The sequence below is a fragment of the Globicephala melas genome, chromosome 15, assembly GCF_963455315.2.
Source record: "Globicephala melas chromosome 15, mGloMel1.2, whole genome shotgun sequence".
NCBI classification, from domain to species: Eukaryota; Metazoa; Chordata; class Mammalia; order Artiodactyla; family Delphinidae; genus Globicephala; species Globicephala melas.
This window is the reverse complement of record NC_083328.1, coordinates 21,857,064-21,871,185: the sequence shown is the minus strand read 5'-3', so window position 1 is coordinate 21,871,185 and position 14,122 is coordinate 21,857,064. Positions and strand designations below refer to the sequence as shown.

Sequence of the window (14,122 nt, the reverse complement as noted above, 5' to 3'; positions counted from 1 at the left end):
GTTTACCCTAACTAATGTACTTATGCACATTCCCCTTGCAGGGCTCCTCTCTAACAAGACTGATTTACTTTAAAAGCAAAGACTGTGTTGCTCATCAGCACCTAGCACAGGGCTGGGCATAAGGTAGGTGGTTTGCCAATTGAATAAATAAATGAATTGAACAGGCAAATCAATGTAACCCAAGTCTCCTATAGAAAAAATAAACCTCTTATGACTGAGGCAGCCTCTTAGCCTAGGAAGGATGGCACATTCTGTCGAGAATATCTGCAGCCCTTTGCATTAACAGCAAGGACCTCCAGGCCACAAAGACACTGTGGGCCTTGTGGAGATAACTGCAGTAACAAAAAATCAATTGATTATGGGCAAGACAATGTAAAAAGACAAATGTAAAATTTGAAATAGATCAATAAAAGGCATTTTACAATAAATATTCACAACTCTGGGTGCATGTGATAAAGACACTGATGCTTGTGTATGTCTCCGTCTTAGAAAACTGGGTAATACGTGAATGAGAGATAACCAAGTTGATTTGAGTAAATAAATATTATATTGATAACAATGTTAATTCTAAATTATATTAATTTTTCCTCTTCAATCTTGGAATAACTTCATGTTTTTCAGTCTCGCCTTAAGTCATTTAGGAGTGTGTGTGTGTGTGTTAGAGTGAAGGGTAGAGAAGAGATGAGCGATTCTTCCTTAGAAGAAGTCCAGGTGTATACAAATAGAGTGGAGGCCCTTTCTTGCTAATCTGAGCCATTTCCTAGTCAGGGATGGGGTCAGGACCAAGACCAGGGCTATGTGCTTTCAGATCAACTTGTGAGTAAAAGCAGTTTCTCAAGTTTCTCTCTTTTTTTTTCCAATGGACAATTTACCTTGAATCCACCCCACAAAAAGCCACTCTGTCACTCTTTCTTTAGAACGCACTAGAAAGCCAATATAACATACCTTCTGGAGTCTAGAAACCCCATAGAGTAGAGGGAGATTTCTCCAATGAGGGCATAATCTGGCACCATCATGGCCACCGTCCGAAACAAGGCCTGGAAAAGAAACAGCCCTCTAAAAATAAGACTTCATGTAAAGAACCTAAACACATAAGGTGAAAATGGGGGAAGGTACATCTACAGAGGCAAAGAGAAGTAACATGATCATTCAGACCACCCAGTGACAATCAAGGAAAGGAGGGCTGGAGGACAAATCAGTGCAGAAGGACTGTCTTTACTGGACAGATCCACTGCTCCATGAACCTCCCCACTAGCCTTGTCCAGGTACATGTGTCACAGTGGGTCCCTCAGTGGTTGTGTGGAAGGCCTTAGGTGCTGGTATCCTAGCAACACCTCATCCTCCTATGCCAAATGAGCATCATTCAACTATTGGAACTTTCCGGTGTTCAGTGTAGACAGTAGAAGTCATTCAGGGATGCAGGATAATTATGTATCAGGAGAATCCTGAAGTCAGACAAATCTTGATTTGAGTCCTTGTTCTGTTAGCTACTAACTGTGGGTAAGTTATGTAACCCCTCCAGACCTCAGGTCTTTCATCTCAAAATGTACTAACAACTGTGCCCTCTTCATAGTTCTCATGAGAACAAATGATCCTATGCAAGTGAAGTGCTTAAAAAGGTGTGTGGCCCATAGTGAGGGCTCAGTAAACATCAGCTATTGTTTCTAATATCTTGGATCTAATATCTTAGATCTTAGAGGAGAAGTGACTTGCCCAAGTCATGCCGTTAGAGGTAGAGCCAGGGCTAGAATCCAGGCTTCCTGACACCAACCCTGGGTACCTTCTACTATGCCACACTGTCTCATGAAAGTTGTTTGTGCAGATCTAACGTGGTTGTTGGCTGGGAGGGGTGCAGGGGGGAGTTACATCAACTGGGTACTCTAAAATGAGAAATGTGGGTCCAAATTCTACTTTGGTGTCCCTGGCCTATGCTGACCTAGAGAGGAAGAGTCACCCTTAGGGATCTCTCTGACTTCTTTTCCATTCCCAAGGAGGAGGAGGAGTGGCGTGTCTGAATTAGATTCCAGGGAACTAATCAGAATGTGCTTCTAGCAGCTGGAGCATCATGTACTAAAGTCAGCGAATGTCGGTTCTGTCCAGGTCTCTCTTACGTCTTTCACGCAAGGGAATGGAGCAATAACTTGAAGGGAAATCCATAAAGAAGCAGGCCTAGAATTTTCCCTCTGGTTGCTCTTTTCATGCAGTTGGGGTGCTAGGTGCTCTTCCCACAGGTGAAGACCCATTCATCTTGCACTTTGTGTTTTTTCCTTTCATGAGAGCAGCATGCTAAGGTCATCTAGTGCCTGTTCCCTTAAGATGGCCTGGTTGGAATTCTCTCTCTCCCCCTTCAGAGGCACTTGCCTCCTCCCACTAGCAGCAGGGCCAATGCTTATTGTCACAGCTGTAGCTCAGGCCAGCTCAGCAGTAGGTACCAGGGACATACAAGCTCTCTTGTTATCTCTCTAGCTGGTTGGAACAGCCTGCTTTGGTGTGGACACCACTTAGGCCTAACCAGCTTAGCTCCACGTGCTCTAGTCTCGGTCTACCAGCGTTCTCTGTGTTGAACTTTGATGCTCTCTTATAAGCAGATCTGTTTTATTTGGCCTACAGTGATTTTTTTTTTTTTTTTTGCATTGAGACAGGATCTAAAAATAAGATTTCATGTAAAAATCCAAATTTCTGGCTTTTCCTGAAAAATGAGAAGATCTGACAATTCCTGCTTGGCAACAGTAGGCTGGGGCTAAGTAGGGGCTGCTGCCTCTAGATGGGGCATTTGTCAGAGTCCCTACCAGGCCCAGCTGGCTTTTCTCATTTATATTAACTGTCTGACCCCTGTAGACAACAGAAATAGTGACACTTCTTTCAGTGATCATTGTTGCCTCTTTGCCATTGGTTACTATGTATATATTTCCTCCCATCTCATGAGACCTAGTTGGGGAGATGGTGGAGTTCTGAAGCCAAGTAACGTCTTTACTTCTCACAGCTGAAAAATGTCAACTGGTCCCATTATTTGGCTTCTCTGTGAGACCCTCGGGTACTTCCGAAGGTTTCTATACCATAAAGTACACCCAGTAGTTACGCACTCAGTATTTACCTTGAGGTTATCTGGCAGCTCAGCCCTGCCAGCATACCCAGGGTTCATGGTGATGAAGACAGCACAGGTTGGGTTCAGAGAGAGCTCAGTGCCTTCAAAGATGAACGTCTTTAGCTTCCGGATAATGGCTTGCTGAATGCTGAGAATCTGCTGAGCTACCACAGAGAGCACTTCTACCTGGAGTGAGAATGGCTGGTTGATTTGAGCTCCTGCTTCTGACAGCCACCAACCCCACTATGCCAAAGTACCCTTCACTTAGCAAAGAAAGAACCCCATCACCTGAGAATAAGACCTTCACATTCAAAATTAGGAGCATGATTTAGGGTTTTGGTAAAGGAAAGGAAAATTGGTGTGTATATGCATGCATACATGAGCATACGTGTGTGTGTGTGTGTAAGTAGTTTCCATAGGATCTTATCTTTGTTTTACCTTTGTTCCAGCACCTAGCATAATGCTTCACCCACAGTATGTGTTTATCGGTTCAAGTTGCATGTTTACATTTCCTAATCTCGATTCCCTACCCAAATAGAATTAACCACCCCCTCTTTTGTGATGACTCCTCTGTACCACTGCTATAGACTTCTCTCATATTCTATTTGTATCGTTTAATTTTTATGTCCCTTTGCTAGACTGTAACAGTCTAGAGGGCAAAACCATTTTTTGCTCATCTTTGTATCATGAACACATGCAGAGTATCTGACATAGAGTAGCTGCTCAATAAATTTCTGAATGAGTGAGTGAGGGAATCAATTTGGTGAGAATGTTTATGTGTATAAAATATGCATTTTGTCTCCTTGGGGCTGTTTTTGTTTGGTTCATTGAGTACTTACTCTGTGCAAAGGGCCTTAGAGGAGACACAAGTCCCTGTCACTGAGGAACTGAGAGCCCAGAAAAAAGTCCCTGCATGTCCAAACCCTCCATTCAGTAGCCCAGTAGCAGAGTTACCTCAATCCTGTTGAACTCATCAAAGCAGGCCCACGCTCCAGCCTGGGCCAGCCCTTTGAAGAACTTCCCCATGGCTTTGTAATCTAGACCATCTGAGCAGTTGAAGACCACACACTAGAGAGAGGGAGGATGTGGGCACCATTCAGGATGGGTTTCCTCCCACCTGAACCACCCTGCACCATGAAACAGAGGTGGGGCTCCCCTCTTCCTGTTTCACTGAAGGAGGTGGAGCCCCACTCTGCCTGTTACTCTGAGCCATCTTGAACTTCATGCCAATTCCCCTGGACAGGGGTCCACAGAGGGTTGGGAAAAAGAGTGTGCGGATGGACAGCATTTCCCTACCTGTTTGGCCAAAGCTCTGGCTAGATCTTTGGTGGTTTCTGTCTTGCCTGTCCCAGCTGGACCCTCTGGGGCTCCTCCAAGGTTCAGCTTCAAAGCCCCCATCAGTGTCCTAAGGAGAAGAGAATGCGAACTCAGTGCCAAGTCCTAAGGCACAGGAAAGAAATTTGCTTTTGGTTTATTTTGTTTTGACTCAGACAAGTAATTAAATATTTTTCCCTGATTATATGAGCAATACATCATCATTGTAAAAAGTTCTATTTTACTCAGTGTTGTAACCTCGGCGCCTGGTACATGGGTGACACCTATAAGCATTTGTTTGAATGAAGGATTGAATGGATAAATGAATATATACTTACTAAATGAATCAAAGAAAAGTAAAAAATCCTCATAAATTCCACATTCCAAAGATCACCAATGCCAATGGGATGATGGAAAATAAATATATTTCTCCCACTAGGTTATGAACTCTTGAGTTCAGGACCCATATTTGATTCAGTTCCATATGGCAGGCACAAGATAAATGCTAGAAATGAATGATGTGTGAATTGTGGTTCCACAGCCCCTTGTATGAGCCTCTATAATTTCAGTTAACACACTTTCTTGTTATCACCTGAGGGTGTGTCTCTCCCCCACCCCATTAAGTTGAGGGTTCCTGGAGGTCATACATCATGCACAGGAAAGTTCAAGAAATGGTTGTTGAACACTGAGTGGAATAGATAAATGAATGAAGAACAGAAATCATAGAACATAGAAAACACGTGACTGAGGACTCTGAAATTTAAAAAATACTCAAGTACTATTTTTATAATTAAAAAAGTTCTACTCTAAGGAATGTATAAAATCAAAGAAAAATCTAAACATCACAAAACTGACAAGTTCACAAAGTCCAGATTTCTAAAGTTATAAATTCCAAGCAAAGTGGCAAAGCACGCTGCTGAGCACAGAATGGCCATACCTCTTCATCAGACTGGGTGGCAGAGCTCCGAGACTCCTTGCTTGGGTCCTTTACCTGGCCCCTTTTTTATCTCTGGCCATGGGATCTCCAGGCACCATCTTGATCCCTGCCACTGGAGACCTTTCTACTTAAGCACTGTGCCATTTTCAAGGAGAGACAACAACGTGCTAATTGTTGGTTTGAACACATTAATTTGCATTAGATTAGGACTCCTACTGGGTTCTCATTTCTGGCCTAAGGCCCAGTTTCCATGCCCATCTGTGGGACCATGGTGATGAAGGGAAAAATTCTAAAATCTGAGAAACTAAAATATAGACGGTGAAGGTAACAAACTCAAGATGCTCTAACCTTCTTCCCCAGGTTTTCCTTTTGGAATTCTCTATTCACCCTTCAGAGTTTACCTGTAGCAGCGGTCAGTGAGGGGCGTAATCACCAGCCGGGAGGAGTTTCCCAGGTACTCATAGCCGTATAAGGCTTCTGTAGTGATCATCTTCACCTGTACATCCTTGGCATCCCAGTAGTAGCGCAGTTGGGAGATCCACTGGAAATCATTCAGGTCACAGACACTGTCTTCAGATAACTTGGCGACCACATCACGAGCTGTGGGGACACAGACGTGGAAACACACACTTGCAGAGCCATCAGCATCCTCCCGTCTTCATGGATTCCTCAGAAGGGTCTGACTGAGGATGTCAGCAAGGCCACCCCTCACTATCTCGACAATTTTAGGCTCAACTATCCTTCTCGCCCATCCCCAAACTTCAAGCAACATCTGTATTTATGTATTATATAAATTTATAGTATTAGCTACTGTTATCATTCCCAAACTCTTGGGAGGCTGAACCAGAGGGGTTTGCAATATGTAGTTGCCCCAAATGCTATCTTATCCCCAGTGTGACCCTTTTGGCCCTGTTCCAGGCCTCTTAAGAGAACACGATCTGCCTTGCCTGATACAGTTAGCAAGGGCAGGGGTCCCATGAATCCTTGTTAGATGTATTCTTTCCATGAAGGGGGATGTCTGAGAAACTAACTAGGAGATACATTTCTAGGTTTTCTCCTTTCTGTCATGGGATTGTGAGCCTAATTTACTTTTCTCACAGTGATGGGAGCCCTGAAGTTGATGAATGGACGTAAGTTTATGAGAATCATTCATTATTTTTTAGGTAACTCACAGGGCAAGTGCTATTGTGATCTTAGAACTAGTAGAGCAGCTTGAAATCAGGATTTCAGAAATATAACTCTGCAAGGGGACACTTCTCTAAGTCTACTGCCTCTCTGTGAGAGAAATCTTTATTACAGTAAAATCCAAAACCCTACAGAGAAGAGTCCTTGCAGAAGATTACACCAACAGCTCTTCCATTCACCCCAAGGAATTTAATTCCACACCAGATTCCTGGGAGAACCCGGAGAGTGGTGGCAGGAGCAGGGTATGTGTGAGAGATCCAGGAAGGTGAATCTCAAGGCACTTCGTTGTGGATACCTTCCCTATGCAGTGCATGTTCATGTGTTTGTGCATGAATGTGTGTGTGTGTGTGTGTGTGTGTGTGTGTAAACCCAACCACTCTGAGGTATCCTGGGCAGTAACCATGCTTGCACTTGTTACTCCTACCAGTTAAATATGTAGCCAGATGAAGATCACCTTCTGCCTTGTCTCCTCCGGATTTTATGCTAGTCTATCCAAATGAAATCAGATTGAAATGAGCATCAGGGATTGAAATGAGCATCAGGGAGTTCCCTGGTGGCCTAGTGGTTAGGATTCCAGGCTTTCACTCCCGTGGCCCAGGTTCAATCCCTGGTCAGGGAACTGAGGTCCCACAAGCCGTGTGGCCAAAAAAGAAATGAGCATCAGCCTCACAGAGAGAGAGATGCATGAACTGCCAGTAGGAAGTTGGGTATGTAAGCAAAAGAGACACTGTTCCCAGGCAACAAGTTTGGTCCAGCCCTAGTTTCCTTGGTGATGAGGGCGTGACGGTGTGGGGGTTGTTTGCTCTACATAAAGACCCTGGTTCTTCTTCCTCCTTTCCTCCTTCTCTCCTTCTCTCTCTCTCTCTCTTTTCTAGGAAGAGCTGGAAGGCATCCTCTCTTACCCATTCCCTCCCTGCATCACTGCCCATTTCCAGTCTCTGGGTTTGGAATCAGACATAAGTTCAAATTACAAAAGCATCTCTGCTACTTACTAGCTGTGTGCCTCTCAGCAAGTTATTTGCCTCTATAAACCTCAGGCTCTTAATCTGTGAAATGTGTATAAAAACAAGACAATGTATGTCAAGCACTTAGCACAAAGCTTGGCACCAAGTAAGTATTCAAAAATGTTCATTAAGATCAGTACAGGGAAATCGATCCGAGTTGGTAAGTCTCAGAAACGTTGGGGATGGGAGGGGAAAACATAAGATGGAGATACACAGAAGCACTGACTCCTCTCCTTACCCCCTCACTTACTTTCAGTTGGAGAAGCTTCTTCCTAATGAGAAAAGGGACCTGAGTCATTCCATCCAGAAGGGAGAGAGGCAAGCCTGGCAGCTCTTACTGGACAGTCAGTAATGCGAGGGAAACCTCCTTGCTTACCGTGGACATCAATGACTGTGAGGGCCCCAAGGGTGAGTCGAGCCCCACTGCTCAGTTTTCCTCGCACCAGCTGGACAATCTGTGCAATCTGATCATTGCTCTTTTTCAGAAAATCCTAGCAGGGGAGTAAGATGGAACAATGGGTTAAACTGGATTCTCTTCTGGTAATCTCTTTTCTGGAATGACACCATCCACAACCCCATGGTCCAAACCAGACTCCTGGATGTCATCCCTCAAGCTCCCTTTCCCTCACCCCTAGTCATTAACATTGAGACAAATTTCAAATGCATTACGCTAACTGAAAGAATTCAGATTTGAAAGCCTAGATACTATATGATTCCATTTTATAATATTGTGGAAAAGACAAAACTATAGGGACAGAAAACAAAATGGTAGTTGTCAGAGGCTGAGAACAGGGGAAAGGGTTGACTACAAAGGATATGAGGAAAATTTTAGGGTGTTTGGAACTATGTCTTGACTGTGATGGTGGTTACATGACTGTATGTGCTTGTCAAAATTCAGAGATGCACACTAAACGGCTTCCCTGGTGGCGCAGTGGTTGAGAGTCCACCTGCCGATGCAGGGGACACGGGTTTGTGCCCCGGTCTGGGAAGATCCCACATGCCGCGGAGCGGCTGGGCCCGTGAGCCATGGCCGCTGAGCCTGCGCGTCCGGAGCCTGTGCTCCGCAACGGGAGAGGCCACAAGAGTGAGAGGCCCGCGTACCGCAAAAAAAGAAAGAAATGCACACTAAAAAGGGTGAATTTTACTATATATAAATTAGGTAGTAAACCAGAATTAACAAAATACCTGAAACTCAGATTAAAATAGACAAAGGAGATATGAAAACTAAATGCATGTAAACATGTAATCCTGGATTGGATCCTGAACGAGGATGAGTATAAAAGGTTTATAGAATAGATAATAATATTGTATCAATGTTGATTTCCTGATTTGGATAATTGTACTGTGGTTATGTAAGATGTTAATATGTGGGGAATCTGGATGAAGAGTGTATGGGAATTCTTTGTATTATTTTTGCAATGTTATTTGCAGGTCTGACATTATTTCAAAATAAAGAGTTAAACAATAAAAATGAATTAAAAATGGGACTTCCCTGGTGGTGCAGTGGTTAAGAATCCGCCTGCCAACGTAGGGTACACAGGTTTGAGCCCTGGTCTGGGAAGATCCCACATGCCACAGAGCAACTAAGCCTGTGCGCCACAGCTACTGAGCCTGCGCTCTAGAGCCTACGAGCCACAACTACTGAGCCCATGTGCCTAGAGCCCGTGCTCCGCAATAAGAGAAGCCACCACAAAAGTCCCCGCACTCCAACGAAGAGTAGCCTCTGCTCACCGCAACTAGAGAAAGCCCACACGCAGCAACAAAGACCCAACACAGCCAAAAATAAATAAATAAATAAAAACTGAAAAAAAAAAAAAGAATTAAAAATAAGTGAGACCACCCTAGGCTCACCTCATTTTCCCCACTTTCCTGTTACGGTCTTCTTTGGCAAATGATTTTAACCCTCTGAGTCTCAGTCTCCTGATCTGTCAAATCCCAATAATTATAGCTATTCTTCAAGTGGTTTTGAGGATTAAATAAGATAGTGTATGTAAAGCACTTGGCACAATGTCTGGTGTGAATAAAGCACCCAGTAAATAGTGGTGGTTGTTATTAATTATAATATCCGTAGTACATAGCAAAAAAAAAGCCTTTTTGATGTGCCCCCATCACCCTCGGCGTGTCTGTAAAGCCGCTGGTGATGGAACTGCCCCCTGCATCTCTCTTAACCACATGCATTCCACAGCAATTCTGGACCAAACTGCCTTCAGTTGCTGGAATGCACCATACTTTTCATCGTCAGACTTTTGCACATTCTGGTCTCTCTCTCCTCTCTCTCCTCTCTCTCTCTCTTTCTCTCGGGAGTGCTTTCTCTTGTCCCTATTCATATTTTATGTCTCCTCTTAGACACTGTTTTTCTGGGAAATCTTCCCCTCTCTTTTCTCCTTCCTTCCCATGCTTTCTGGATCCCTGTACTTTCAGTATCATAGTTCTATAAAAGAGCCTTTTTATCTCCCCCCACTAGACTGTAAATCCGTGAGGACAGGGACCATGACTGTCTCATTTACCTCTAATTCCCTTTGCCTAGCAGCAAAGTCCCAGTTGCAACGTCAAACAAATATTTGTTAAATGAACAACGGGTAGATGGATGGATGGATAGCAATTCTGTACCAACACCTTTAGGATGCCAAGGCACATCATTCAGCATTCATTGTACTCCAGGGCTTGAGTGTGTGATGGGAAGCACTCTCCTCTTTTACAGGTAGGAAAACTGGGGCACAGAGATACAGTCACAAAAGTCAGAATTTTTTAGTGTTTCTGAGGTTTGAAATGATGTACGTGAAAGCAGTTTGCACGTGTAAAGTGCAACACATCTTTTAGGAATTATCAACAAGATATCTGTAAAAAGTGAAACTTGGTCAAATACTAATGTTCTAATTTTAATGTATAAAGCAAAATATAGTAAATTAAAATATATTCTAGCCACAGGCAATCATATTGTATATAGGGGGAATAACAGGAATTCTGATGAGATAATCATGGGAAACTATACCATGGTAAAAATGTTGGGAATGGAGTTACCATGTAGTCAGTCAAAAAATATTTATTGAGCAACTACTATGTGCTTGACACTGCAATAACCCTCTGAGATATAATAGTGAGGCAAGGAGACATGCCCCCTGCCCTGTGGGGTTTATAGCCTAGGATCTAAGTACTGAATAATTTACTAGCATCTCATTTAACCCTTCACAGTAGTAAGGTGTGGTGCTACAATTCCTTCCATTTTATAGACAAGGAGACTGAGGTTCAGGTTATGTAGCTTGACCATGGTCACATATCTAACAGTTGGAGGTGTCAGAATTTGAACTCAAATCCATCCAGGTCTTGAACCCTCAAGTACAGGCATTGGTGGCAGAGTTAGCTGGAAATACGTGTGTCTGGATCTGAAGACAAGCAGGACCTGAGCATTCTTGGTCTCAAGAGAAAGCTGAAGGAAAAGCTGGAGATGGGTTAGTGTTGGACTGGAGGTGGTAAGAAGGGATATGGTGCAGGAAGAGTAGAGGAAAACAGGACCAGGTGGCTTCTTGGCCCAGGAAGAAGATGAGCAGTCTCTGCTGGTAGAAATTCTGCCGGGTTGACAATTGGAAGCAAAGGCTGAAGAAACAGGATACTGCAGCCTAGAATTTCCGTCTGGGAAGAAATGTGAGAGTTCTTATACTACAGAACTCCAGGACAGCCCTAATTCCCAAATCTCTGTCCCAAAGAGAACCCTGCCTTCTGTGACACCATGGGGCTGTTTATTTTTTTGTTTAGAAAAATGGCTACTCTAATTATATGTCATTCAAATCATAATCAAGCTCAAATCTCCTCTACAAGCTTCATGACAGGCTCACTTACCGGTAGGGTCTTTTCAACCAGGGCTTGGGAAACCTCCTGGGTCCAAAAGATGGAGGAGACACAGATAACCACCTGGCCAGGCCACTGCAAGACCCAGTGATTACGAGGGACCTGGGAAAGTGCAGCAGGGCACATTGTAGGGTCAGTTCATCTTATGTGAGTTAAACTGACTTCCTAAAAACATCTACCACCATCTTACCCCCTCAACAAAAACAAAATTCATCCCCAACCTCCGAGGCTACAAGGCTTGACATTTCTGGGATTACGGATTTATGTCTTCCTCCCTGAATTTTATGAAAAAGAAAAGGATCATCACCAACAATTTCATTAACTCTGTTGCCTATAAGTTGTCACTTGCCAGCTACCTCTACAAGGATTAAGTTATGACCTGCTGCAGCTGCTGACCTTCAACACCCCCTGCAAGGAGTTCAGGGTGGAGATCAGGAATGAGGCACTCTGTGCTCTGGGAAAAACTGGCAGAACAGGTCTTCAGATAATTAGATATTTTCAGGAAACCATTTTATGAGCCCAATTCTTGCATCTCCTCGTATCTAGGAAAGCACTAAAACCCTTCATGGTGACATCTGCTCCTCGTGACTAGCAGCGACCTTCACGAGACCAGCAGCAACCTTCTGCAAAAAATATGTGATGATTGCATGTACTCCCCCTTCACCAAAATCCCATATACACTGACCTTCCCCCCTACATCTTTGGAGCATTTTCTGAGAGATATCTGAAATGCTGTCTCCCAGTCTATAGTCCTCATTTTGCCCCAAATAAAACTTAACTCACAACTCTCATGTCGTGCATTTTTTTTTCAGTCAACAACTCCTTTCTTTTTTTTCCTTTAATGCTCCCATCCAGGGATTTTACATAGTTATAATCAAGGTGTTGTTCAGAAGGTATTTATATAACTACTCCTTTTGATAGCTACATAACATTGCAGTACTGCCCCACGATTTTCTTAGCCATGACCGCCCTAACTTTTTTTAAACTATAGATAGGGAAATTATAGCCTGAGGGACAAATATGGCCATATCTGTTTTTGTAAATAAAGTTATACTGTAATACAGCCACGCCCCCTGCTGAATCCATCATCCAAGGCTGCTTTTCTATTAGAAAGGCAAGGATAAATAGTTGTGCCTGGTGTATATTGCCTGCACAGCTGAAAACATTTACTATCTGGTCCTTTACAGAAAAAGTTTGCTGTGTCTGGCTACAGATGCAATTGCATGAAATAACTTCATACAGGTAGCCGTTTTTCTTTAACTTAATTTTTGATTTGTAATATGTCATGGGACAAAGGACTGGTCTTTCATTTACAAGGCAAATACTATTGAGAGGGGCAGCAGGGTCAGTCCTTGGTACTTAGTGGGAAGGTGTTAATTGAATACCCCTTTTTTTGATGGAAAAAGTCCTGGGGATAGGGGTGGGGGCCCCAAAGTGAGGAGCACCTAAAGTAGAGGAGAGTAAATATCTAGTCTGCCAACATTAACCTTGCTGGGAGCTGGCTAAAGAGTAATTGCAACAGGTTCTTTTCCCTTAGGCCTTCTGTTACACAGGTCACCTAAAGCTTTGGGAGCTTAATGAGTTGTGCCCTTCAGGGCATGTGTAATGTTAAAAAAGCCTGGGGGAGGGGATGCTTAATTGGGGAGGGGCTCTAAATAAACCGCTTGCCATCAATTATTTTCACAGAAAGGACTGCCCCACAGCAAACAAAGGGTTCTGGCTCACAGGCTATGCTAGTGTCTGCTGCTTCTAACTGCGAACATTTTATATTCAGAAATACATAGACTGCCCCAGGATTTACAGGGAAAGGAGAAAGAGGCACAGAGGGGTCAGGTGTTACTCAGCAGGAGAGGGGTGGGTTTTAGCAGAAGACAGGCTTCCATTTAACCTTGTCCCCAAAGTTCTTGTTGGTGTACCAACACCCTGGCATGTGTACCCCAATTTTCATTTACCTGGACATATGCTTCAATCCCAAGTCTAATAACTTCCTTCATACTGGCAAGCATCATCTGTTCCACCTGCTGGAGCCATCTTTCCACCATGCCCTGTGGGTTGAGACAGACAGGGAGGCAGTAACAGTTAGCCAAGCCTGGAGGGAGGGACCATGGGCAGAAGCCAGCTTTCTCTCTGGACAGAGCTGGAGGGAGGCCAAAGGTTTGCACACCTTTAAGCCAGTATTCTTTAACTATTGGTTTTACACTTATTTACTGTATTCTAAGAAGTGTATGTCTCAAAAAAGGGGCAATAGGGAGTTTTTAACATGCACTTCTTTCATATCATTTTCTGGAAGACAACTGTAAATAAAGTTATTTATGTCTCTCTCAGGAGACAAATGACACATTTACACTTCAGTTTGAGAAATAAAATATTGCCTCTGCCATATCGGTGATCAAAAGATGCTGCAGCCATCAGTGACTGCAGCCGCCACCTCCCAAAGTGAGCTGGTGAGCCCTGAGGGAACTCAGGATGAGAAAACACAGGATGCTGGCCCCAGACAGCTGACGCGCATATCAAAGGAATGATTTCAGTGAGCCTAGACTTTTGCATTTTCCCATCCATAGAAAAGCACTAAATTCCTTAACTTGAGATATCTGGTTTTCTTTAATTAACAATAATCTTTTGAAGTTCGGACTACCTGCCCTTTGTTGCAAAACTCCTATATATCTCCCCTCCTTGCCTCCTCCAAGCCGTTTTCTCAGGGTTACTTGAGATGCTGCCTCTCCAGCTTGAAGTCCTAAGAATGTCCGCTGA

The 14,122-nt window shown here is 43.6% G+C and overlaps 1 protein-coding gene across 1 annotated transcript in view; it reads right to left on the bottom strand.

Moving 5' to 3' along the window:
- The window catches only part of DNAH3 (dynein axonemal heavy chain 3), a 190,434-nt gene that overhangs the window by 92,647 nt on the left and 83,665 nt on the right, over positions 1 to 14,122 (bottom strand). The window contains exons 25-32 of the mRNA XM_060285613.1: positions 13,324 to 13,416; positions 11,363 to 11,473; positions 7,902 to 8,016; positions 5,738 to 5,936; positions 4,382 to 4,490; positions 4,040 to 4,153; positions 3,095 to 3,271; positions 946 to 1,037 (exon numbers count right to left, since the gene is read on the bottom strand). Of these exons, the coding sequence (XP_060141596.1) occupies positions 946 to 1,037; positions 3,095 to 3,271; positions 4,040 to 4,153; positions 4,382 to 4,490; positions 5,738 to 5,936; positions 7,902 to 8,016; positions 11,363 to 11,473; positions 13,324 to 13,416 (1,010 nt within the window). The remainder of the gene's footprint in view (positions 1 to 945; positions 1,038 to 3,094; positions 3,272 to 4,039; positions 4,154 to 4,381; positions 4,491 to 5,737; positions 5,937 to 7,901; positions 8,017 to 11,362; positions 11,474 to 13,323; positions 13,417 to 14,122) is intronic.